We start from the raw sequence: 26,432 nt of genomic DNA on the forward strand, positions 1-26,432 counted from the left end.
TATAAAATGCTTCAAAATTAATAAAGTTTATCTTCATAAACACCAAAAATAATTTTATTGAAGATATACACAGAAACACAAGAGAAATATTATCAGCCAGCCACCAATAAAACAAGTGTTCATTAAGGCAACTAATAAAGTTGATTTTTGTCTTCTTAGCTCTTTAAATTCACAATAGAAGTTTTGACAGCAATTTTTAAAACAGCAATAAATAATATGCTTTCCTTGTGAAAACACTTGAATCAATTTAAAAATATTGTGATGATCTGGCATTTATATTAAGATTGTCAACAATTCATACATTCCATATGAAGCTATTTCTCCAACCCATAATTGCTATTTTGAATTATTTCTTATGCATAGTGAATATGGTTAGTTACTTCTGAATAGTTTCATTTTTATGCTTTTTGTAGGCACTAGAGTTGTAATTTTCACACATACTATGTGCAAACAATGTTAAGATCAATGGTCACATTCACAGACAAATGGTATATTTCCTTAAACAAGCTGTTTTTCAACTTTAATTTTCTTTCAAAACTGAGAATATACCTATGTAATACCATTAGTTCCACTCACACGTATGCTGCAGAGCAGGTGTGTTCTTGTGATTGTTCCTATGTGGAAGGGGAGAAAGGAGAGGCCAGTCCCATGAACAGGTCAGAGACAACGTGAGGTATTTTATTCCAGCTTTTCATCTGCCTTGGTTCTTAGGAAGAACTCGGGATTGTAGGTACAGCGGTAGGCCAGGAGCTGAGGAAGAACTCCATATGCTATGTTCAGGGCTAGGAAAAAGAGTTTCGCTTCTTCCGGGACTCTGTAGACATAAGCAGTTCTAGCATGAAGGGACGCACCAATGTGAGAAAACTGAGCCTGTTTACATTAAAACAAACAAAAACCAGTAAGGATGAGATCTGTTCACTTGGATTAATGATGAATTCTGAGCGTCTCATTCAGACCGTGTGTCCTCAAAACCTGTCTTACAGACCTTTAGATAGATAATCCAGTCTTAATATATAGTCTTTCTCTAAATTTGAGGTGGTTTTTGATATAACTATTCAAATAATGTATCCATTTTAAAGTGTGATTTTTATCATTCCAGTTGTGTGTTTTTAACCTTCCAGTGCTAAATACCAAACAGTACTGGCTTGGCTCAATTCAACAACAAAAATTGAAAAATATCTCCCCCCTTTTTTCTAATTTGAATGTTGGGAACATTAACTACATAGACACTCAGCAGGGTGTCACAAATTGGGTTTGAATTACAAATGAAGTTGAGCTTTAGCATTTAAGCTGTAGTTAGTATAGAGCTGCTTAAGAGAAGCACTGAGGGCCTCAGACCAAGCACTGGAAGCCAGAGCTCAGAGCCCATCACATGGACTCGTGTATTTATTTGGTTTTATGTAACTTAATGGCACTGTGGTTGTTTATCAAGCTTGTTGATAGCTTGTCTGTGGGTAGCAATATGATTATAAAACCATAAATACACACACAGGCAGCCTTTCCAAATCACACTGAAATCTACTTAGAACTATGACTGGTCAGCATGTTTGAAGTTTCAGAACAGAACAGCAAGGGCTCTCTGTTTTTATGGAATAGTTTATAAACTATTCAGAATGTGCCAGTTGTATTTTGCTTGGCTCATTTGTTTTTTATACTTTTCATAAGCACAGAGAAAAACTATTAGAAAAGTAATACAGGCCATAGCAGGATTAAAAAACAATAGAGTATTTTTCTCAGAAAACTTATAAAACGCAAACCCCAAGTCTGCACTTTTATGTTTGCTTGAAATTCAAGATACACAGAAATAAAGACTTAAATGTAGTTAAATAGCAAATATCAGTATACTCTGATGGAAGCGAAAAGATGAAGGATCCTGCAATCTAAAGAGACAGAAGTAACAATCACTAGAGAACTTGTTTTTAATGTATTGTTACCTTATACGTCCTTCCATATGGAATCAATTGGGAGTGCTAAGTGCTAACAGATAAAAGTGCTACTTAGCATTTGATATGACCTTGACAAGAAAAGAGCATGTTTAGAGATTTGTATCAATGGCAGATATTTTAATGGGCTACAATTTATAAATTATTGATATATTGCGATACCTCTAGTACGTTTTTACTACTCTGGAAATAAAAATTAAATCCTGTGGTGTGTTGGCAACTTAGAACAAGTGGCTTACCTACACTGTGATCCTCCTCAGGCACTGAGAAGGTTCTGCCCTCACAAACACCTCCCTAGGGCACATAGCAAAAGGCCCAGCAAATGTTTGCATCTCAGGGCTACACAGACAAAGACCTTGAGAATAAAGGGCACTTAGGAAGCTGCCTTGAGGAGACACTGTTGTGGACAGTTTGGGAACTCTGAACAGAAACTTGGCTCCTGACACTTTTTCTCTAGGTCCTACTTGAACTGTTTTTCTGAACATACAACACTTTTCTTCTGGACTAGAGGCACGTTTTGAACCCTGGTTTTGTCAGATTTGTGGGTTTAGTGATTCTATCTTTATAGATTATTGTGCTCATCATAAAGTGATGGGAAAATCCTACCCATAATTTCCAAGAATAAGTAACATGAGCAACTGGGTGTACTTATGTAGGCAAACCTGCCTGAAAGGCCAGTGATTGTGTGGGCCCTTCCCTGCACTGAAGAGTGCAGTTAATACCTCATTCTCATGAACAGGAAGCTCATGGCAACACTCAAAAAATGATTTGTGTCCTTAGATTAGATTGTACGCCCACTGGGCAGATACTGTGTCTAATGTTTTGTGTGGCACCTATCACGTTGTTAGAGTTCAATAAACGTTCAACAACAATGGTCTTGTGACTGTCAGAATTCAAAAAGAATCTTTAAGCATTTTTCTTATACTTATAGTAGTAGGCCATTATACTCAGAATTATTAATAAGGGGTGAAGATTGCAACATCTCTACCAAAAGGTGTGTGCCCATGAGAAAAGAAGAATGAGGCAAGTCTGTGTGCAGCTCCTGGCACGACACTGGGGGGAGCAGCTGCGTGGGCCCACACCTGCACCTCCCTCTGCTCAGAGTTCCAAGTTTCAGGAACGCTGTTTCACCTGAAGAGGGTTCCTTTCCCAAATGCATACTGGTAAGCCATGCCCACCACACCTGCTTCCCTGCAGGGCCTAGAACTCTGCCTGGGAGTTTTTACTCTAGCTTTTACTGGTGTTATGTAACCCGTTTCTGCTTGGTATCTGAGTAGGAAATTGCCTTCTAGTTTGTTGGAAGGTATTTCTGCTATACACACACACTTATTTAAATCTAATGATACCACCTTGGAGATGTAGTTATATGGTGAAATTAAGGTTTTTCTGGAATCACAAAAGTAGCAAATGGGACTGCTGTGTAACAGAATTGTTTCCCAACCTATATCCATTATGATTACTGATGAGTGCAGAGCTATAACTCATGCTGTCTATTCTATCTAAGTGAAGAGTCCAGAGCACTGCTATATAACGCTCAGCAGAACCAGGAAGGCTGCTGGTTCTGTTTCTGGAAACCTGAACCTTCCTGTTCCCTCCCCCTGGCACCTCGCCAAGTCGCTGCCTGACAGCAGGTGTTTAATGAAAGCAACACTGACCTGGAGTGAGATTGGGGCACACCGAGAGGCAAAGCAATTAATTACACGCTCATGGTACAGTAACCATGATGGAAGAAAGACCCCAGAATCCATAGGGTTGAAAAACAGAGTACTTATGGAGTCAGTGGGTTAAGTCCTTCCTGGGGTACTTAATTACAATATTCATAGAGAAAAAATAATGCTTGCAGAAGAAACACCACTTTGCTCTCCTTGGCCAGCCTCTGAATACCTGATCCTCAAGGCCTTGGCTTGCACTTTTTTTTTCAATTAATTTATCTATCTTATGTATATGAGTACATTGTAGTTGTCTTCAGACACACCAGAAGAGGGCATTACAGATGGTTGTGAGCCACCACGTGGTTGCTGGGATTTGAACTCCGGACCCCTGGAAGAGCAGCCAGTGCTCCTAACAGCTGAGCTGTCTCTCCAGCCCCTGGTTTGGGCTTTAATTTCGCCATCTTTAAGGCCTTACAGCTTAGAACTATAAGCTGGTGACCAGTCTCTTCAGCCCTGACTAACTCCTAAATTTAACTCCCAACTTAATCATCTCATTTGGATGTCTCACTAGCTCATCAGATTTTATTTTTTGAGGCATTTTGAGAATCTTCCGGTGCCTTTGTAATGGAAGCAGGTACACGAGTTTTTAAGCACAGCTGCAAAACAAGTTATCAGTCTATACAAGAAAACATATTTTCCTGTTTGATGCAGTCTTGCTTTGTAGACCAGACTAGCCTTGAACTCACGATTCGCAATCTCCCACCGTGTCCAGGTAGCATATCAAATACAGAGACTCAAACAGGACTCTTCGCCTCACCATCTCTCCTGCTGCCCATCATTGTCTTTGTAAACAGCTGGAGCTTGCATTGGGCAGCTCAAGCTAAAACCTGGAATCCTCTAAATCCATTTAGTGTATATGGATATTTTGCCTGCATGTATATCTATTTGAGGACCTGCGGAGACTAAAACAGGAACCTTCTCGCCTGGACCTGGAGTTCCACATGGTTGTGAGCCACCATGTGGGTGCTACCATGTGGGTGCTGGGAATTGAATTCCAGTCCTCTAAAGAACAGCCAGTTCTCTTAACCACTGAGCCATCTCTCCAGACCCTGGAATAGTTCTTTATATTCCCTTCCTGTCACCCACTACATATAAGCCCATCCCTAGGTCAGGTCAAGTCGATTGTTTCCGGAGTGACTCTGTTGCCACTGTGCTAGTCTGAGCTTCTAACCTCCTGTTTGGTTTTACTTGCTTGTGTGAGGGTATGCTACATGCTGTGGTAGTAACAAGGTCTCAGTGGCTTAAGTAAACGTGTCTACTGGGGCCAGCTGAGTCAGCTTATACAAAGATCACACGGGCAGTTTGCATGAGCCAGATCTTGCAATTTAGCTGCAGGGGAGGCTGGCAAATGTGATCTCAGTTCTCCAAAGCAATGGTGTAATGAATGGACAGAATGTCTTTCTGTGTTTTTAAATAAACACTCCTTCAAAACGAGGTACAGCGTCACTGAATGACATAGGGCTAAATTCTTCTGCCCAACTCTACAGCTCAAATCCACAGTATCATCTCCTCCTTTCCCTGCAAGCAATCAGCTGAGGCCGTGCCCAACAGCACAGCGTGAGCCTTCTATTGTGAGGTTCCACTGTGAGCAGAACCACAGTGGGGCAAGCATGGCGGTGGGAGGCAGCACTGCCTGGAGCCAGGGTTTGAGGACTGAATGGCACTTCACTAATGGCCGGTGGAACTGCTTCAGGGAACAATAGGCAGACACTCCCAGATAACTAGGTTACAATCTCCCATCAGCCTCTGGTGCTTCATCACCAAGCATCTTTAGTGTTACATTTTGACCTTGGGTTTCACTTTCTTACATGCTTATCCTTTGATAGAGGAGCTAAAAGATCAACAAGGGGATCTAAAGACAAGGAGCCCAGGCTGTCAACGGAATGCCAGATCACACACAGGCATTTAATCCGGCTTCGTGTGCCTGCCTGCTTGCCCCCTGCTGAGGTGGACCTTTTACCTGGCTTGTGGTGGAGCTATGATCCAATCTAGCCATGTGGTTCTAGAGTCAGCATTACTAACCTCCATGCTGTGGATCACCTCCTTGTATTACATGAGGTCCAACAGAGGGCTTTGTCCCGATGCCTACAGGTTCTACCCTCTTTACATTCATGTGGACATGTAAGACTCACTTCGTCTTGGAGCCAGGATTGTGATTGGGGGGAGAGGGATTATGATGGGGGGGGGCATCCTTTCCTAATTTTCTCTATAAACACAGGAAAGGGAGCTATTACAATTTAGCTTTTGCTTACTTTCATTACTACATTCTAAACATTCAATTGGACCAAAACCAAAACCAACCAACCCAAAAAACCAAAAAAACAAGTATTTCTTATTTCTGCTAGGTAAACTTAGAATTGCGTCAAAGGGAAATGACCAGATGTGTCAGCCACATCACTGAGTTTTGTAGTTAGAACTAATGAGCCTTCTCCAAAGGGAATGTTCTGAGTACCTGAGCTAGACCCCCAGCGTGGACCAGCGTTACGTCAGGCATCCATGAGCACCCAGGGACCACTAAGCCATAAAGTGCGATCACAAAGTAAGGGACAGAATAGAACATGTATGCCAGCATCTGTGGAAAAGGGAAGAGACAAATGAACAGCTTGACCTTAACAAAGAGCAAAAACATGAAATATTTACAAAGATAAAATGCTAATTCCTGTTCCCATTTAAAATAAGAATTAACTTTAGACAAATGTAACTACTTGACCTGAATTTTAGGATAGGCAGCAGGGTCCTTTAGGTAGGGCTCCTGAAACTGTGTGTAGAGTCGGCAGAGCTCAGCCGGGCAATCCAAAGCAATCTAAGGACAAAGTGAGTTCATTATAAATAGTCTTGTCTGGTTCTTCAGTTGCTGATAAGGCTGGGCACCAGCTTTAGTCACAAGCTGCTTCAGTTCTCAACATAAATGATGTGTCTTTATAGGCTCACCAGTAACAGGAAAAAGAAATATTCAAGAACTGTTCAGACCTCTCTAAATGGCTAGGCCTAGGTTGACAGTGGAGATGGGATTTTGAGACTCTAGTCACAGCTTCAGCACCTAGGTTTAGTGAGCCAAAACACAGCCGCTGGAGTGGATGACCAGTTCCAATTTTCCAGGGAATAACTAGTCAACAAGTCTCTACAGGAAGAAAAAGAACACTCCTGTACAAAAGTAATTTTACTATGCTTTGCAAGATTCGAAAATAGCATCCACCTCTCTCCAGTGCCTCAGAGAGCATCTGACCCTTGGAGGCAGTAAGGGATGCTTTGAAAGCAGGGTCCTCCTGTGAAGCCCCTTGTGTCCACTTTGGAAAAGAGCAGGGTTTAGTCCTGGCAGTGAACCCTAGGCCACAGAATAGACTTTGGCACATTCCTGAGTCACCTCTCCCTCAGGCACCATTCTTCATATCCTTGGCTGTACATGAAATTTTCCACCTAGATGACAATGGAGATTACAGGCTAGCACTAGAGTTGGGCCTCTGCCCAAATTCTCATCTGCAAAAGCCCCACCCAGTATACATGCACACATCTCTCTCAGGGGCAGGAGAAAAGGGACATGGAAGCATTCCACTGTCTCTTAGGTTTGAACTTGGCAATCAGAGCAAACCAACCCAAAAAAGATAAAGGGTCTATGGCTGGTTCTCAGCTTGTGCCAATGCCAGCGAGTTTAGAATAATTGGTAACTGTTGAAGCTGAATATGAATAGCAAATAATTCTGAGATAGTAAATATTTCTTCTAAGAATAAATTATAAAGCTGGGTCATAGTGAAGGATCACTGATGAGTTAAGACCCTAACAACTGTTTATTGAGCACTTACTATGTACAAAAATGATAAAGGGCAAAGAGAAAAGAAAAACAAAAAGCTCATGAGACCTTCATGTTATCAGACTCCAAACCTGAGCCTAAGTCAGCATTACCTTAGCAATGAGAAACTCACATGACCCGGCACAGGTGAGGACCAGGGCCCCTTCCTCCCTCCTGGCACCCCTACCCTTCCTCCCTCCTGGCACCCCTACCCTTCCTCCCTCCTGGCACTCCTACCCTTCCTCCCTCCTGGCACCCCTACCCTTCCTCCCTCCTGGCACCCCTACCCTTCCTCCCTCCTGGCACCCCTACCCTTCCTCCCTCCTGGCACCCCTACCCTTCTCCCTCCTGGCACCCCTCCCTTCCTCCCTCCTGGCACCCCTACCCTTCCTCCCTCCTGGCACCCCTACCCTTCTTCCTCCTGGCACCCCTCCCTTCCTCCCTCCTGGCACCCCTACCCTTCCTCCCTCCTGGCACCCCTACCCTTCTCCCTCCTGGCACCCCTACCCTTCCTCCCTCCTGGCACTCCTACCCTTCCTCCCTCCTGGCACCCCTACCCTTCTCCCTCCTGGCACCCCTACCCTTCCTCCCTCCTGGCACCCCTACCCTTCTCCCTCCTGGCACCCCTACCCTTACTCCCTCCTGGCATCCCTACCCTTACTCCCTCCTGGCACCCCTACTCTTGAGCACATGGATACCCTGGACCACAGGTATACTGAGGTCTTAGGGGACCACCCTGACCAAAGATGGTTGCCTTTAAATAAGAAAAAAAATAAGATTCTAATACTAATTTGTCAGGTGACTAAAGTACTTCTAGACAGAACTTGGTCTGGGGACCCAAAGGAAGATGGGTGAGATGGCCCAGGATGAGCCATTTCTTGTGACTGGGGGACTGAGGGCGAGAGGGCAGCAGGAAAGTATTCAGAGCTCCAGGCTGTGGCAGGAGCAGAAGTTTGTCAGTTTGATTTTACACACACACAGACACACAGTTTTTCTTGTTTGGAATAGTATTTTGTTATTTGACATCATGCTTACCAAGCCTCTGAATAGGCAAAATCCAGTTGCCAAGAAAAGACACACCACCAGCATTAAGTCACATGGTCTTCTCAGCAGGGCCTTTGCTTGGGCTTCTTGAAGAACCTGAAATACAGTTTGTCACCAGAGAACAACCTTGTCCCAAAGTCAAGGACAAGTCTAAAACACTGAATGCCAGGATATGGATACTGAGTCTAAATGATGCACAGTTCACACCACAGCCACTGGCACTGAACGGCAGTCTCCTCCTCCAGGGCATCCCTTACTCTGCGAAATGGGGGTAGTGAGCCAGGTGATGTGGGGCCCTTCCAGCTTTAGTCCAGGTTTGTTCTTGAAATTACATATAAAGGTTAGCTATGTTCATTTGAGAAATGAAATTTTAGAGAGTAAACCATAAGCAGCCACACTGCACACGGTCTGTCATACGTGGCTCTCTTTGGTTGGTTGGTCAGTTGGTTGGGTGATGGTTAGTTTTGGTTGGTCGGTTGGTTTTGAGACAGGATCTCAATTATGTGGCTGAGATGAGACTCTCTGGGTAGCTCAGGTTAGCCTCAAATTCATGATTATCCTGCCTCCACCTCACAATCGCCAGGATTAGATTTCATGTGTGCCACCATGCCTGACTTAAAAGCGTCTATACATTTATATGTATTTACATATACTCACATGTAACCTTTTTGAAAAACAGAACTTAGAATATAAACAGTTTTTCATTCTTCCCTGCATCCCCACGTGGTTAAGAATTGAGAACACCGTAAGGAAGCCACTGGTCCTCACACTGCAAGACAGGGGCGGTTTTCACTGAACACTTCCTGTGGTGGAGACAGCTGGCAAAGACTTCACTACGGTGTCTGGACCTGTCTGGACTGACTGACTGCCTCAGGACAGGCCCTGAGGGGGAGATGGGACGGAAGCCTGGCTAACCCGCTTTGCCGAGTGCTTCAGTAGTTGTTGGTTTGGGTTGCTCTGAGTTTAGGTCTTATCAGCTCTTCCTAACAAAGCCTACAGCCTGGCTTTAGCATTGGAATAACAACGCAAATGGATCTGTGTCTCCGGTTACACAGACAGTGTTCACACCCTGGCCAGGGTGGAGACTTTTCAAGACAGTGGAGCCAGGGCCACAGGGTTCCTGTTTATCTTTCCCTTTAACACCTGCTCTCTGCCTCTCTCCATAGAGATGTGTAAGTGTGGCTGCTGTTGGCCTGAGTTTATACAGTACAAACTTACTGTGTAAGTTATAATGGACATGGAACGAGATGTAAACCTGAGTGGCAGAAAGGCTCAGTACACAGGACTGATTCCCAACGCTCTCCAAAAACGGCATTTTAACGATTTCTATTTATAAAAATATCTTTGGCCAAGTGTGGTGGTGCACACTTTTAATCCCAGCACTCAAGAGTCAGAGACAGGTGGATCTCCATGATCTTAGGGCCAGCCTGGTCTACACAAAGAGTTTAAGGCCAGCTACGTAGTGAGACCCTGACTCAAAAATAATACATTTAAAACTAAAATAGCTTTGTAAGGAGAGTAATTGTACTCTAACTAGTGGAGTTTTCATATATCAGGTAGATCTAAAGGTCCTTATCCAAGGATCTTGTGTATAAACTGAAGAGAAAGTTAGAAAGAAATCACTAGTGTTGATATTCTGTCTGTACTCCACCCCCACGGTTACCTGACAACAGCCAGGTAGGCGTGGCCCACTGTAAAAGGGGCTGCTTGCCCCTCTCTCTTCTCACCTTACTCTCTTACTCTTGCCTCAGTTGCCCTCCTGGGCTCTTCCCTTTCCCCTCCCCCACCCCTCCACATGCTCATGGCCGGCCTCTACTTCTCTACTCTCTCCTCCTCTCTGCCTTTCTCTGCCTCTACTACCCTCTCAACTCCCCTCCCCATGCCCTGAATAAACTCTCTTCTATGCTATTCAGTCGTGTGGCTGGTCCCTCAGAGGAAGGGATGCCTTGGCATGGGCCCACCGAGGCACCCCTCCCCCCCCACACCCCCATAGAACATATTCTTACTCCTATTTCTCTTTTTATGGTCACACTTCGTCCAGACCACCTCAGCAGTGAATGGAAGAGAGGGGCCTCAGGTGTGCTCCTGCCACCACGTCCACGGGCCTGCACCCCAGGGATCAGACCCTACGGCCATGTGGATCACCTTGAACACCTCACCAGTAAATGAAATTATTGAAAGATGTGTCAGGTGCTAATCTACGGGCCATTAACAACCCAGGCAAACCACATCCTCTGAACTTCACCTGTCGCACTAACACAGAAGGGTGACAGAAGCAGAGGTGATCCCTGCAAAGGAAGCCTCCAGAAGTGTGGCCTGGATGGGCTCAGGCAGAAGCAGACAGTTGGCCATATTACAGAAGATGCCAGCAAATGCCAAGCCATCAATACAGCCCCAAATGCACCTCTCCTCACAGGAGATGTTAAGTGGGCCTGTGGGTCTGAAAGCATGTAAGAGTTACAGCTGCTGGAGATCTAGCTTGAGTTTACACCCAGCACTTAAACATTCGCATCGGATACATCTAAATGTAATGAAATCACCTTTGAGGGATAATTATAGTTTTCTGATGGCTGATTATAGATTCTGAAGCCAGCCCAGACCGGAAGACACGTATACGGTATGCTTAAGAAAAATGCAGGGCAAATCCGTGTCCCATACTTTCCTAATCAAAAGAAAGAGGAGAAGAAGGTCAAATGTGTATTCACAGAATTACATACTACATACGTTAACACAGTAACATTTAAGCTACCTTCCACCCCAAATTATACAGTTTTGCTATGAACCAGGCAATATTTGTATTCGGCAAGACAAGTCAACCTAAAGCCATGAGATGTTTGTATCAGTGACGCCCTAGATACATTAAAAAGCATGTGTAACACATATGCCTAAGGTTTTGCACATCATATGACTTCTCTTACTTCGGCCTGGAAGCCTCTTAATGTCCCATGCATTTAGCCTGAGCTCTCTCTGCATGCGAGGAGTGAGCACAGCACTGACAGCTGCGAGCAGTGCCCTGCACTACTGCCAGGTGCCCAGCTAACTGCTGAGTGCGTGCGCCTGAAAGCGGCCGTGAAGCACTCCTCAACAGGCAGGGGCACCGAGGGGAATAGGAACAACTTCTCCAAACTGTTTTCATATCCTTGGAATTATTCTAGTACAATCTTTTTTAAAACAACTTCTCTTAAAAACCCATCACCACAGTGGGGTGGTGGTGGCACATGCTTGTAACCCCAGCACTCTGGGAGGCAGAGGCAGGTGGATTTCTGAGTTTGAGGCCAGCCTGGTCTGCAGAGTGAGCTCCAGGACAGCCAGGGCTACCTGTCTTGAGAAACCCTGTCTCGAAAAAACCAAACCCAAAAAACCAACAAACAAAAGCAAAACAAAACAAAAACCCGTTACCACAAAATAGAAGACAATGACAACAAAGTGACTCGTTAAAACAAGGTTCTTACCTACAATGTTTCCAGGCACAAAAACCACAATGCTCATTATAATGGATCCAACCCAGTATAGGCCAATGGTTCTGTAGCTTTCCCTACAACAAAACATTTTTGATTCAGTGCACTTGTCTTGAGACACAAAAGATGATCCTAGAATTAGCCTTCATTCTGGCTACAGAGTGACTAGAAACTCACTGAATCAAATGATACGCTCAAGGAACCCTGACGATCGAGCGTCACTTCCAGAAGGGACACAGTACAGTACATGGCCGCCTTTGTGTCCTTTGTAGGTTTGTGCACTCATTCACAAAAACATGTGGTATATGTATGTGTGTGCACATGTAACACATGTGCCTGTCCATGTGCATGTAGAGACCAGAAGGCTATGTCAGGCTCCGTTCTCAAGCACCCTCCACCTTATTTTTTGAGACAGGGTCTCACTGAGCCTGGAGCTCTGGCCAGTTCAGCTAGGCACGCTGGGCAGAACGTCCCCGGGATCCTCTTTTCTCCGCACCGCACCCCAGTACTGGGGCTCCATGCCCTCACACCTGAGCCCTGGGGATGTAAAGTGGACTTTCTGTGGAAGCTCAGAGTTTGGGGTAAAGCCCCAGAGGTGAGGATAGTGACATGTCCCTGTGTTGTAAAGGGGCTGCTCTAAGCTCAGTGATGGCCAGATGTCCCTTCAACTGCTAACCCAGAAACAACACCACACTAGAGGCTAAGACAAATCCAAAAGGAGGGGACAGCGTGGTGAGCGCTGTGTGTTTTCTGCTCTGCTGCAGCCCGCTAATGGAACCAGCCCCACCAGGTCAATGATGTTAGGGTTCTGTCTAAGCTCCACCCCACAGTTACCTGGCAACAGCCAGGTATGCTCCGCCCCACAGTTACCTGGCAACAGCCAGGTAGGCGTGGCCCACTATAAAAGGGGCTGCTTGTCCCTCCTCCCTCTCTTATCCCCTTACTGGCTTACTCTTGCCTCTCTTGCTCTCTTGGGCTCTTCCCTTTCCCCTTCCCTTCCCCCCCCTCTCTGCATGGTCACAGCCAGCCTCTACTTCTCTACTCTCCCCTTCTCTCTGCCTTTCTCTGCCTCTACTACCCTCTTAACTCCCCTCCCTATGCCCCGAATAAACTCTCTTCTATGCTATACTATTGTGTGACTGGTCCCTCAGGGGGAAGGGATGCCTCGACATGGGCCCGCTGAGGCACCCCCTTCCCCCCACACCTCACCACACCCCACAGGACATATTCTACCTATTTCTCTTTTTATGATCACAACATTGGTTCCACAACAGGTGATAAATCTCAGAATGCCACAGGAAGACAAATAAGACAGAGCTGGAGCATGACACAGGAAGTGAGGTCAGCTCACAGGGCGCCCTGCAGCCTCCCAGGGGCAGAACTCAGACTTCTAACCTCAGGCCACACGCACGCACCGAGGCTGGGGAGGCTCAGGCTGTCTGGAAAAAGTCCATAGTCAAAGTCTGCCTCCTGCGCCCAGAAGGAGCCATGGCCGCCACAGTGGACAGAGTGAGAATCCAGCCAAAGCTGCTGGTTACTTTTGCAGTTGGTGTGACACAAAGAATTCTGCTGCAGGAGTCCCCAAAGAGCCCACGTACTGTGAGAGACAGTTAGACTGTCACAGCAAAGGGTACTGGTACCCCCAAAAAACAGCAACTGTCACAAAATCTTACCTCATTTCTTTAATAACATAGCCATGCTCCCAGAGGGGCCAGCCACAAAAATTTGAGGGGTAACCCCAAGTCGGTGTCCAATTTCCCAAGGCCTACACCCGAACTTGAGGAGAAACTCTGAACTGAAATCAGTAGGAACCTTTGCAGTACAAGGTCCTCGAGTTTGATTCCCTGTGGACCTAAGTTCAGATCCCTAGCCCCCAAATGAAAAGCCAAGCCAGGTGATGCATGCCAGGGAGAGGACGGAGGCGGGGAAGACCCCAGGTGCCTGCTGGCCAGCCAATCAGTGAGCTCCAACCTCAGTGAGAGACCCTACCTCTAACAATAAGACGCTGAGCCCTCAAGGTGGCTCAGTGGGTAAAGGAGCCTGCTGCCAAGCCTGCCAATCTGAGTTAGGTCTCCAGGCCCCACATGTGCCAGGAGAGACCTTAGCCCTGTGTGAATTAACCTCCAGATGCCTATCATAGCACACATACACACACACACACACACACACACACACACTCACATGCTCACATACACAACTCACACACTCACACACACATACACACACACGTGTGCGTGCGCGCACTCACACACACACATACACACACTCACACATACACACACTCACACACATACACTCACACACACACACTCACACGCTCACACTCACACACAACTCACACTCACTCACACACATACACTCACACACACACTCACACGCTCACACTCACACACAACTCACACACTCACTCACACATACTCACACACACACACTCACATGCACACAAAATAATAAAATGTGATTTAAAAATAAGGTAGAGAAGAAATTGAGGACTATATCCAATGTCAATTTCTGGCCTCCATTCAGGCTTGCATGCATGAGCATACACTCCCACACAGGTACATACACATGTGCCAACACACACACACACACACATACACACACACACACACACGAGTTTAATTGTTGTTGTGTGTTTATTTGTTGAGACAGGGTCTCACTGTATAGCCCTAGCCTGGAAGTCACTCTGTAGAGCAGGCTGTCCTTGAACTCACAGATCTGCCTGACTGTCTCCTGAGTGCTAGAATAAAGGTGTGAGCCACCACACCAAGAGAGATTAAACCTAACAGGTCATTCTGCCTGAGCTACCACCAAAATAAATAAATAAATAAATAATAAAAAAAGGCAACAAAACAAGCCGATGATACGGGGAGATAAAGCTTCGCTCGCCTCGGAGAACTTCCCTGTCCTGGTGTGCCCGTGTGCATGCATTTCCCTTACATACCCCTTATGAGTTGCAAAGGACAGCACAGCCACCAGGAGTGCTAACTTACTCCCAGGCTATGGCGGCCACCATCACCAGGTACATGAGGTAATGAACAGAGCCGTCCCAGTAGCAGATCATGTGCCCATAGGCTGTGTTCAGATACGGTTCACCCTAAGGAAAGCATTGAAAAGACATCTTAAGGAAGACTCATATCTTTAAATTGCAAATAAAACAACAGAGCTAAATGCTGTTCATTCACTGAAATGAAACAGCTTCCATGCAGTTGGTGGGACTGTGAAAATATATCTTTACCCTGGGGCTGCCAGAACCAGGGTCTGCCAGGGCATCAGACAGGAGAATGCCTGACAGACTGACATTTGATTACTCAGCAAAGCTTTGTACAACACCACAAAGGCATCAGATGGCCGTGTGGGCAATCCCAGCCAACCGGAGCAAGGTGCCTGGGCCTGCAGGTGCTTGGCCTTCCCCAGAGGGCCAGCCCAGGAAGGCCACGTCCACGGGTGCCACCTGCTGGCCTTCACCAGCCGTGCTGATCTTGTGGGCTGGGCAGTAGGTGGGGAGCTAGCTGCCTGTGCCCAGTTCCGTATGCACACACAGACAGGCAGCCCTGAGCTCAGCTTCCTACCTACCCTTTCTTCAGCTGGCCCAACAGGCTTGTGGGCTGGTCAGAACTGACTGTCCAGAGAGGAACAAACACATTTCAAGAGCTTCGAGACTTGCCTGAAGTCACATAGCTATCACAGAGCAGCGTGGGTATCACCAAGAACTGCATTTCTGAGATATTTTCCATTTCATGAACACAAAATTGTATGATGAACTGTGCATGCTTCCCTTCCCCAGGGAGTCGTGTTTCCGGGTCCCCTCATGGGGCATGGGTTCTTCAGTGGTGCTTTCTCTCTTCCTTCTCCCAATCAGTGCCCTCCCGGATTGCTCGTGTATCCCTAATAAACCTGCAGTCCTTTCTCTAACTAGGAAAGGTCTGAGCAGTCAAATTGTATCAAACATCCAAGCAGGCATTCTCTGAAACTCCGGGGTTCCCCTGGGGCAGGGACAGCAGTCTGATGCCCAAAGTCAAATCAAATTCAAATCACAATGAGGGAGGAAGCCACACCCAAACTCTAGCCCAGAGCCTGGACTCTGCCCTTTTCTCTCACCACGTTCTGACTGCATAATTCCAGCTGGGTTCTTGGTTCCAGTCAGTCCTGTCTTCACCCTCAGCGCTGAGAGTCAGCACCAGCCTCCTCTGAGAGTTTCACAGACATAGTGGGCCCTTCAAATTCACCTGAACTCCTTCAACCAAGTTTCAACTGCTTCCCCCTTCAGCCAAGCCCTTCCTGGCCTCTCCACACAGGGCTCAGACAGTTCCGAGCTCTGCTATGCAGACTTTGGACAGATCTCACCAATGTTATGTCTGTGCCTTCATCTCGGGCAACCTTCCCTCTTCGGCACAGCGTAGGCCTTCAGAGGCGCGCACAGAACCACTGCTACATTTCCAAGCAGGCATCACCTCCCTCAACCCCTTCCCTTCACCACACTCCCGCTGCAGGCCCGAAAGCCCGTGGGTCAAAGCACCATCTCTTCTTCTAGGTGCCCAGGTCTTACCACTGCCGCACCCCAGTTTCCTTTCTTGTACCTATTTGCCCCAATTCTCGTCACCACACCGGGTGGATATCTTGCCCCTGAACAGCAGCCTGCCTCCTGAAGACCCCTCCTCTGGGCTCATTAGCCCCTCTCTGGGCTTCCCGCCTGCCTCTGTCTGCCGGCCATGGTCCATTTCCAAAGCTCCTCCCCTTCTGACCAGTCTCCAGAGTTTGAGCATCTCTTCACTACTGCCTGTGTGAGCAATTCTCTTCTTGGACTTCTAAATTTCAACTATATTTGGGTAGCTCTTGAGTTTCTCTAACAGAACCATTACTCAGAGGTCCAGACCTGCCCAGACCTGCTATCTGGGGCATTAGTAGATGTCCTTCAAGCACCCAAAATCCAAATGTTTCCAGATGAACGCTGCATCACCCTGCAAACATTCCTGGGCCTCTAGGAAGGGCCAGATACTGGGCCTCCTCTCCAGACCTATGCCCAAGCTTTCCCTTTGCCACAGAAGGCCTTTCCCTTCCTTGCACCATGCAGAAGTATGTGTGGTCCTCTCCCGTGGCCATTCTGAAATTCTGGGGAAACAACAGTCACTCACAGAGGCCCTCCCGGCCAGTCCCAGAGCCCTCCATCTGTGAGGAAAGTGTGCCTCTGCCATAGAGAGTGTGCCTTTGCTACCACACCCAGGGCAAGGTCATCCTCCCTTCACATTGGACAATGAACTCTTTTTTATTTTTATTTTTTTAAGATTTCTTTATTTTTATATATGTGAGCACATTGTTGCTGTTTTCAGACACACCAGAAGAGGGTGTCTGATCCTATTACAGCTGGTTGTGAGCCACCAGGTGGTTGCTGGGATTTGAACTCAGGACCTCTGGAAGAGCAGTCAGTGCTCTTAACCGCTGAGCCATCTCTCCAGCCCTGGACAGTGAACTCTTGAAGGCAGGAGACAAGGTTATTTCAATGATTCTCCATAGAACTTCACCCCTCAAGCCTCCAGTTTAGTGACACCAGCATTTGAACAAACCTCAAAGTGGGAATCAGGACATCAACCAGGGCCTTCCTCTTCCATCCCCCAACTCAAACTCCCCGAAACCCGGTCCTCTCTCTGTTTGCCCTGCACTGCTTCTGGCTACCTCTATGCCCTCACTGGCCTTGCAGAAGCCACCTTGGGGATGTCCCACCTCATGGTATGGCTCCAGGCCCACAAGCTTGCCTTCTTCCCTGGTTCAAACTCTCCTCTCACACACTCCTGGGGAGACATATAAACTCCCCATTATTTGAAGCAGAGAAAGACTATAGACAATACTGTTTTCATCTCTGTGACTTATTCTCTACGTGACCTTGAGCAAGTGACTTGGCCACTCTGGGACTGGATTCAGCCCACTCTAAATTAGAAAACAAGACTGGTTTCGTTGAGTGCTATGATTTGGTTGGTAGATTATTATTATTATTATTATTATTTTGGTACAGGGTCTCACACTGTAGTCCACGATGGCCTAGAACTCACCATGTTGTCACACTGCCCTCAGTCTTGCAGCAATCCTCCTTCCGTAGCTTCCCAAATGCTGAGATTACAGGTGTGCTGATTACGGGTAGGCCGGTTAGGCCTCTCTGAGATTACAATTCAGTAACAGAAACCCAATTCTAAATCCATGTGAAGTTCTTCCCTTAAAGGGAAATGCTAGTTCACACAGTGGTTCTGGAGTGGAGGAGCTGTGGAGAGAGTGGTCTCCCGGCCCTCTGCTTTCTGTGGCTGGCTTGCTATCGGCCTGTGTGGTAACTGAGGAAACACTCCATCAGTAGCCACCCAGTCACCGACCAACCCTTGAGCAACCCCGTACCTCTCTCAAGTAGTGCGTCATAAACCCATCAATGATGCCGTCTTGCTCCAGGCCTATGATGAGGTTCACCACGCTGGTAAATCCAAACACTGCATACACTAGAACAAAGGAAGAAGCCGCTGAAACCGCATGCCATAGCAGACAACCAGGACCGGGCATCCACCAGGTGTCATGGAGAGGTGCTCCTGGTTGTCCTGGAAGAGGCTGTGAGCATCATCTTCACAGAGAAACAGACTGCATCTCCTTCACATCAGCTGGCGGTTACCTGCTGTCATGGACTTCTCCATACCCATCCAAGGCTCTCACTGAGGGAACTCATGCCAAGGAGACCTTCAGTGTCCCAGAAGACCCTGCCAGGGACCCCACTATCCTCTCTCGCTTCCGGTGAAAGCCACTTGGGCACTCTTGGGCAGCAGAAGCTATGCCTGTGACCAAGCAACCAAAGAGGCCCTCAGGTGGTCTAGAAAAGGTGTCATCTCAGTGTGGCATGCAGGGGACAATGAAGAGTATGTCCAACATTTCAGCCTTGTCCTTCCTGAGGGTCCTCAAGACAGGTGGCTGATATGTGACAGCCAACAGCTTTCAGAAAAAAGGCAGTGAGTTTTTAAAATGCACCTGAGACGGTACAGCTCTAGCTGCAGGGAGGCGGGCTGTCGAATCTTCAGCAGCGTCCAGCCTGTTGTACAAGATCCCTAAGTAAACTTTAAACGTGGCGAGCGCCCACCAGCTAAGGACCAGAGCTTTCTACCAGTTGGTGAGCCCACTCGGAGGCATGGAGGAAACTGTATTTCCAAGTTCTAATGAACTGGTGTCCGAGCCTGTGGAAGGGGCGGTAGAAAACCCAGCTGGTGAATTCAAAAGCTGTGGAAAAGCAAAGGAGCGCGGGACATCCGGAGAGAGGCGTCCGGAGAGTGCTTCACCAGGCTCCACTGAGGCAGGCCCAGGGCTACTTCCTGCTGATGTCACCACTTTGACTCCCAGGTGAGTAGTCATGAGTCTCCTGGAAAACCCATTAGTAGCTGCTGAACCATGGAGGGTCAGATACTGCCTTAGAGGTGACAACGACAGAGCCTCTGCCTCCTGGTCCAAGGCTTGACCCCAAGGTCAAAGGATCCTCTAAGGCCTAACAGAACTGAAGACACAAGAGTGGCTGCCCTGCCTCAAGGACAGGGGACTGTATCAGTAGGCTGAGGGTGGGCTCCCTGGGGAGGGGGGAGAGAAGGATAGACAGCAGCAGGAGACTGGTCTGGGACCAGATCAAAGCCTGTAGGATGGGGGAGGGGCGGGGATGCTGATGTCAGAGGTACAGCCTGACATGGTTCCTCTAAGGGTCAGTTTTATTTGTGTGGGTCACCTAGGACCATTGGAAAACCCAGATATTTACGTTATGATTCATAATGGTAGCAAAATAACAGGAAGTAGTAACAAATAATTTTGGGGTCACCTACAACATGAGTATTTAAGTGTTGCAGCATTAGGAAGGGTGAGAACCGCTGGTGTCAACTGAGACTAACTGTACACTAAATTCAGTCCCCCATGCCAGCCACCAGCTGAAGGCAGAAAGCCCAGCCAGGAGGCTGAGGTAAGACCTTGCTGGGGGCTCAATGGTGCAGGGAGGAGGCCGGCCTGGTCCTGCCAGTCACTCTGTAGCAGAACTCTATTTAGAAAGTAGACAACACAGCCTAGAAAGGGAGCTGAGAGGGAAGAGCCTTCTCCTCAACAGCCCTGTACTTCCACTTTCTGTGGGCTCAGAGCAGTCACAGCTCAGAAGGAATTCATACCCAGTGGCCAGCTTCCTGCCACAGGGTGGAAACAAACCCTTCCCCTCTGAGGAAGCCTACCTACCGTAAAACAGAGGGTCCCTCGGTGGTTTTCTTCTGACAAGGACCCGAGCCAAAAGGGCCACCAGGAGCAGGATGAGGGCAGCAACCCCAACAATGGTCCAGGAACTGTGAGGACCAGAACAGGGAGGCGGTCAGTAATCACAATAAACAATGGCGCCTGGAATTTCCTGGCTGTTGAGGGCCCTTGCTCCCTGTGCTGCAGAAGGCTCCCGGAATACAGCCTCGACTCCATTGAAAAGTTAGTTAGTTCGGTTTATCTACAGCACGCAGATCTGGGTCACAACCCCATGACTCTCAGGATGAGAAACCCAGCTCATTCGTTTCTCCTTCCCACCCATCTGGGTACGTGTCCCTCCCTCATCCTCCCTTATCCCTGAGATGGCACTGGCCCATCTCCCTCTACCCTCCTGTTTCTCTAATCCATTACCCTGAGGCTAACAAGCCTGAGCACAGGCTGCCCCAGTCCCCCCACCCCCGGGCCAGCCATCATGATTGCGCATGCTCTCCGGGCTAGCCACCATGATTGCGCGTGCTCTCCAGGGAGAGCTGTGCTTCCTTATGAGGCCTCTGCTGGCCTCGAAGAGACTCCAGATGAACAAGAGAGGCCTCCGTCTACATGGAGAGATCTTTCTTGTAGGTTCTGAGCTCCACCTGCCGTAAGGGCACTCCAGCCCTACAGAGATATCCAGATTGCCAATACAGGCAGGACTTCCTGTCTTGGACAAATACCTGTGTGCATCTCTCTGTCATCCTGGCATATACCATCCACTTTCCCTCCACTGCCACTCAGAGATCCTACAAGCCCTGAGCCGTACACCTCCACACCACAGCCTGCACTCTGGGATGTCCAGATAACCTTCGTCACGGGCCTCTGGGAATGAGGAAGACAAAGGAGGGGGAGGAAAGGGAGGATGAACAGAATGGAAGGAGAGAAGATGGACAGGTGAATGGATAAGAAACATGGTTGTGGGTGGAGGGGTGGTAGATGAAAAAACATGATTTTATGGATGAACTCTATAATATCATGAGGAGGCTGTGTCTGTGTGATAACTAAAAATAAAGGTTTCTGATGCCCCACACCAGTGTCTTCTCCAGACTTCTCACAAAGGTCCAAAGCAGAGGATGGAGAAGCTGTCATGGGTCACAAACGTGACGCTGGTCTAAGATACCCAGGGAGGAGAGAGGCAGTTGCGTGGGGCATATGACAAGGTGTGAGTGATGAGCCCAGAGGCAGGTACTGGTCAGGAGACAGCCCTCATCCTGGACACCGAAGGCTGAGCTCACAGCCAGCCTGCTCACCGGGCTGGGTGCTGATGGAGTATGACAGTATGAATTAGTTCAGGCTGTCCTCTCATGCTCTGAGGGAGGAAGATAGATGAAGAGAAACTGGGGCAGTAGGTCATTTCTTCCTCCCAGGTCTGTCCTTAGGGACCCTCTAGGGAAAACAACACATGCCCAAGACAGACAGAAAGAGGTCTAAGTGGGACTCCAGGTGATGGGTAAGCGGCGCTTTGAATAAGCCATGGCTGTTAGCCTTGAGTGGTGGGAGAAGTTACTGGGGCTCTTTAATGACTCCTCTGGACCGCCAAACAGCCCTTCCTAGGCTACCCTGCCAACCAACACCAGGCTAGCCCTCCCCCTTCCTTACCCAACTCACACACACCCCAGAACACCTGCAAGGTTCTGTCTCCAGATCTCACCATTACTGAACATATGTGGGTGCATTATGAGACCCCCCTAAACCCTTCCTGACGCTTCAACCTATCTGATCATTCTTTTTCTTGGAGTTTCATAAAAGACTCGGAGAAACAGAAGCTCAAGTTATAAAAGCCAAGTGCAACTGAACGCCTGCAACACAGAAGGCGGCACTGGACTGGGCAGAGCAGTACCAAGACAGGCTACCGCCTGGGAAGAGGCGCTCTGACCACAGGAAGGAACTCTGTGGGAAAAGTGAGTCATGAGGCTGAGGGGCCTCAAAGCAGAAGTCCGCGGTTGGGTGGGAGGATCCACAAATGAAGAAGTAACAGGTTCATTTACTCAGAGCTGTCAAGCTAAGGAGTCTTGAGTCTGTGTCTTCGGCAATCAGCAATGGGGAGAAAGGAAGAAGGAACAGCCAGGGAGGCACGAAGGTGGAGCAGGTGTTAAAGATCAAAAACAGTCAGTGCTGAGAGGGGCAGGAGGGGAGGAGCTGGAGGCTCAGAGACTCACAGGGGCTCAGGCAGGAGGGAGACTTTGCCATTGTGCCAGAAGAAGCCAGCACCAGAGAACTCAGAGGACACGGACACAAGACACCGGAGTAGCCCTGAGACTTACCAGGAAAGAGGACAGTAGGAAGGAGAAAATGAAGAGCTACAGGGGAGGTGTTATGGACTGCTGGTATTTATCCTGTAGGTCCAACAGGCCAGGATGGGGATGACGGGAACCAATGCACTCCAGGGCTCAGCACTGATCAGCAACACACAGAGAGATGTGGCGTCAAATCCTCGCCGCCAGCAGCTGCCCTTCCTAAATTGCTCTTCTTGCAAATACCTGTCCACTGCGTCCACTTCCTCCCCACTGCGTCCACTTCCTCCCCCAGCACGCTCACCCCTTCCCTGTGCTCTGTTGTCTCCATAGCATGCTGTTCTCTATATCTGATGGTGTCTGTTTTAGTGCCTGGCTCCTCAGCCGTCCCTGGCCTGTTCACAGCTGGTCCCCAACGTCAGCAAGGGAGCCAAGCACAGAGGTGTTCAATGAATGGCACTGCTTTAGGAGCCCAGGTCCCTGTGCTCTATTGTCAGGCACAAAACATCTGACTGCTCAGAGCTGCTGCTTCAGGAGACACACCAAAGGCCAACAGCAGAGGCAGCCTGTGTCTAAGGAAGCGTCTCAGTGCTCACTCATGCTGTCTGGATGAGGTGACCGCAGGAGGAGAGAGAACCAACCCACTGACTGTGTGCACACTCTCCTAGCAGTCTGGAGGTCTGGCGGGGTTGCAGGGTATATAGACGGATGCAATTTCCTTAGCACCAACTGCTGTGAAAAACATAGCTGGTTACTTCCTCCACCAACAGGCCGGCGATCAACTTCAACAGGGCCACCGCTGGCGCCTTTCCCCTGACCACCCAGGTCTTCAGCTGCCCAGGGAGGCAGGTCAGTCAGTGATCCCTTTAGAGAAGTGAGAGCCAAGACTGGGAGCCACCAGTAAACTAATGCTCCAGGCCAGCATCGAACCTCTGTCCCTTTCACAGCGCCCTTGCACAAAGCTCCCACAAGATCCTTGAGATGCAAAGACTTCCCTTCCCGTTTGACAGACCAGAACAGTAAAGCCAGGTCACCCTGTTAGTAGCAAAGCCAGGCCCAGAAAGCCATGGTTTATTTCTGCTAGCCGCTCACAACAGTTTCTAAAATTTAAAAAAAAAAAATGGTAAGTATGTGAAAGTCCATACATGGAAAGTGTTCCTTTCAAATAAGGCAGTTCCTGCCTTCCGTGTTGCTCTGCACCCCTCTGATGTCTGTGAGCCTCGGAGGCAGGGGCATTTCGATATTGACTTCGGTAATATCAGCTACCCACCCAGTACTGGCAAAGAGCAGGCGCCCAGCTTTCAGACCTTGAACTGCCCTAGCCCAGCCGAGGACCTAGGGCCGAGTGACCCTGGTGCCTCCCTCATGCTGCGGGCGTGGCGTTTCTGAACGCTACCCAGTCCCAAAGCCGAGGTCCCAAGCCCGCGTGAAAGTTGCGGGCGCTCGTCGACCCCGCGCGCACTCACTCACTCGTGCTGGGCCGCCAGGTGGTTGAAGATGTAGGTGACCGGGATAGCTGAGAGGGACAGCACAAAAACCCCCGTGGCCGCAGAGGCGCTCATCGTCACCTCCGGGTCTTTCTTCTTTCACCGCATCGCGCCCGGGGTCCCCTGCCCCAGCCTCCGGCGGCGCCGCGCCCCTCGCCGCTGCCCTTCCAGGCGGCCCCCGGCCGCGTCTCCTCTGCGCGTCCCTGTCGCCCGCAGCTGCCTCGCGCTCAGAGGCACCAGCCGGTGCGCTAGGGCCGCGGTACGATCCCCAGAGACGTCCCCACCCGGCTCCTGCTAACGAACGCAGGGGCTCAGCAGCCACGGCGACGAGACAAGCGCCCCAGGACGCTTGCTTTGGTGGGAAAAGGAGGGGCTGGGCGAAGGACGCGGGTCACAGAAGAGAGCTGGGCATCCTCGAGCTGGAACCGAGCTGGGCTGAGCCAAGGGCCAGCAGAGGGTGGAGCCAGATCCGAGGGTGTCAGAGCCCGCAAGCCCGCGAGATCCGCTCAGAGACCTACGGGGACAGATGCTCCTGGAACCTTGGGAACAACCCTGCCGCCCGTCCCCACCCCCACCCCCACCCCATCCTCCAACCCCCACCACACACACAGCAGTCATCAACCGCCGCAACCAATGTTCCAGTGCCAAGTGGAAATATTTGTTTTCCACCCTGGTTGCTCGCTCACTGGCCCTTGACCTTGATCAAGTTACTGAAACGTTCTGTATCTTTTCTCTTTGTGAAATGGGGATATCCTGATCCATCATAAGGTTGTGGAAATCAACCGAGTTAACAAGTATGAAGTGCCTGCCCTGCCTGGCACACCGCTCTGTCTCCTGCTCCCTTTCTTTTAGTAGAACTGACCCTCGGAGGAATGTCCTGATGTAAGACACTGAGGCAGTTCATTCCTTGCCTGGAGTGTCCTTGGAGGCCAGGTTACCACCCGCTAGCCTGGCAGGTCCGGAAGACTAGGGCTCTTTGGGGAATATCGTCAGACGTTTGGGTGTAGAGCATGGCAGTGCCCGACGTGCTGCTTGAGCAGGATCTCCGGTGGGCGTGCTCCGGAAGCTCCTGGGCCTCAGCCCTGTTGGTATGGCCCTGGGGAAGGGAAAGAAGTGGGTCCTGGGCAGCAGCGGGAGTGGGGAGGGCAGCAGAGTGCGTGTCTTCCTGTCTTTAGGACAGAGGCTTACAGGTAGGTCATTTGGCTCACTTTAAATTTGAGGAAAATGAACCTGCTCCAGGCCATCCGGTTGTTCCAAAGCCAGCTCTCCTAAATTTCTGTTCTACCTTTTCCTGAAAACGCAGCCAACAATGGGCACGTATGGGTAAAGCCTCTGTCCAAACTGCAGCATCCCCAAAGCTTCTCCCAGAAGTCTCAGCGGGAGCCTGGACATCACGGTCTTCCGTGATCTCTCCTTACCTTGACCACCTCCTTCATTCCCCAAAGTACCTTCTCTCCCCAGGTCAGTCCAGTCTCCGCCCCTTCCCATACCTAGCTGCTTTAGCCTCTGGGTGTGTCCTGAGCCTCTCTGACTACCCTGGATCTTTCTTGTCTACCTAGACACTTGGTGGATATCATTTCTAATTATTCTTTCTCATCCATGCTTGGTTTGTTTTAAATTCAAAATTACATTTATGAAAATAATAGAGTGTGGGAATGTAATTGATAGTGCTTGCTTAGTGCATACAAATCTTAAGGCTCTGCCCTCATGCACTTCATAAACTGAATTTGATGGGGCACATCTGAAATCCCAGTGCTAAGAGACGGAGGCAGAGGGATTCAGTGGTTAAGGGTCATCCTCAGCTATCTAGCAAGTCTGTGTCCAGCCTGGGATATATGAGATTCTGTATCAACTAACAAAAAGGTACCAGGAAATGCTACAGTGCACACCACATCCTGAGCGCCACGTCATCTGTTTTGGGTGGAAATTGAAGTGTTGTGGGACAGAGGAGAGGAGGGTGAAGATGGGAGATCAGGCTCCCCTCAGAAGACGGCACGTGCAGGAAGCCACTTGTCAGGTCTGACCTGGTGAAGGAAGCATCTTAAAAGCTTGTGGTGTGCATAGCTGCTTTCCGGAAAAAGAGGCATCAAGAAGACCAATCAGGAAGTGTCTACAGTGTACCCTGGCAAGAGATGAGAAACCAGAACCAACCCAATGGCAATAAGAGGGAAGAGGAAACAGATGTGAAAGATGCCAGGAAGAACTGGACCAAGTGGGAGGAGAAGGTTTTCTGGGTGTGTTGGGTTTTCAGTACCCACAGTATTCTAACCATCCTGAAGGCACCGGGGCGGCGGGGAGGGGTCTTGATCTGTTCCAGCAAAAGAGGCAACTACTGTAGATACAAGTCTGGGTGTCATCAGCCTAGAGGTGGGGCTTAAAACCAAGACAGGGAATTCAGCCTAGAGGATGGGTCAAAGAGAAGGGTAAACAGGAGCTGTCTGAGAGGGGTCTGTGAGCATTGCCACCAGCAGCGCAGTACCCTCACGCCTGTCC

General features: G+C 48.8%; 1 protein-coding gene across 7 annotated transcripts; it reads right to left on the reverse strand.

The window, feature by feature from the left end:
• Positions 1-657: 657 nt before the first annotated feature.
• Tm6sf1 (transmembrane 6 superfamily member 1) lies at positions 658-24,905 on the reverse strand. Of its 7 annotated transcripts, none has more exons than XM_052159558.1 (10): positions 24,802-24,905; positions 20,171-20,274; positions 18,326-18,423; positions 14,938-15,041; positions 11,939-12,021; positions 11,027-11,148; positions 8,478-8,582; positions 6,366-6,458; positions 6,108-6,227; positions 658-870 (listed from the first exon to the last, which is right to left on the reverse strand). In XM_052159558.1, the coding sequence occupies exons 3-10, from the start codon at positions 18,344-18,346 to the stop codon at positions 679-681; spliced, it is 840 nt and encodes a 279-aa protein (XP_052015518.1). In that variant the 5' UTR covers positions 18,347-18,423; positions 20,171-20,274; positions 24,802-24,905; the 3' UTR covers positions 658-678. The 7 variants fall into 7 exon arrangements, with proteins under 7 accessions (XP_052015518.1, XP_052015501.1, XP_052015545.1 ...); XM_052159541.1 differs by lacking the exon at positions 24,802-24,905 and adding an exon at positions 23,923-24,469; XM_052159585.1 differs by lacking the exon at positions 24,802-24,905 and adding an exon at positions 23,919-24,002.
• Positions 24,906-26,432: the final 1,527 nt, after the last annotated feature.

This window comes from Apodemus sylvaticus, chromosome 1, assembly GCF_947179515.1.
Source record: "Apodemus sylvaticus chromosome 1, mApoSyl1.1, whole genome shotgun sequence".
Classification (NCBI taxonomy): Eukaryota; Metazoa; Chordata; class Mammalia; order Rodentia; family Muridae; genus Apodemus; species Apodemus sylvaticus.

Excerpts from the sequence above, each read along its gene's own strand:
- Tm6sf1 (XM_052159541.1), bottom strand. The coding sequence starts at position 24,014 with ATGAGCGCCTCTGCGGCCACGGGGGTTTTTGTGCTGTCCCTCTCAGCT. Across the intron at positions 6,228-6,365 it reads CTGCCTATCCTAAAATTCAG|ATGCTGGCATACATGTTCTA; the intron begins GTCAAGTAGTTA and ends CCTTTTCCACAG. Across the intron at positions 871-6,107 it reads ACGCTGGGGGTCTAGCTCAG|GCTCAGTTTTCTCACATTGG; the intron begins GTACTCAGAACA and ends TAATGTAAACAG.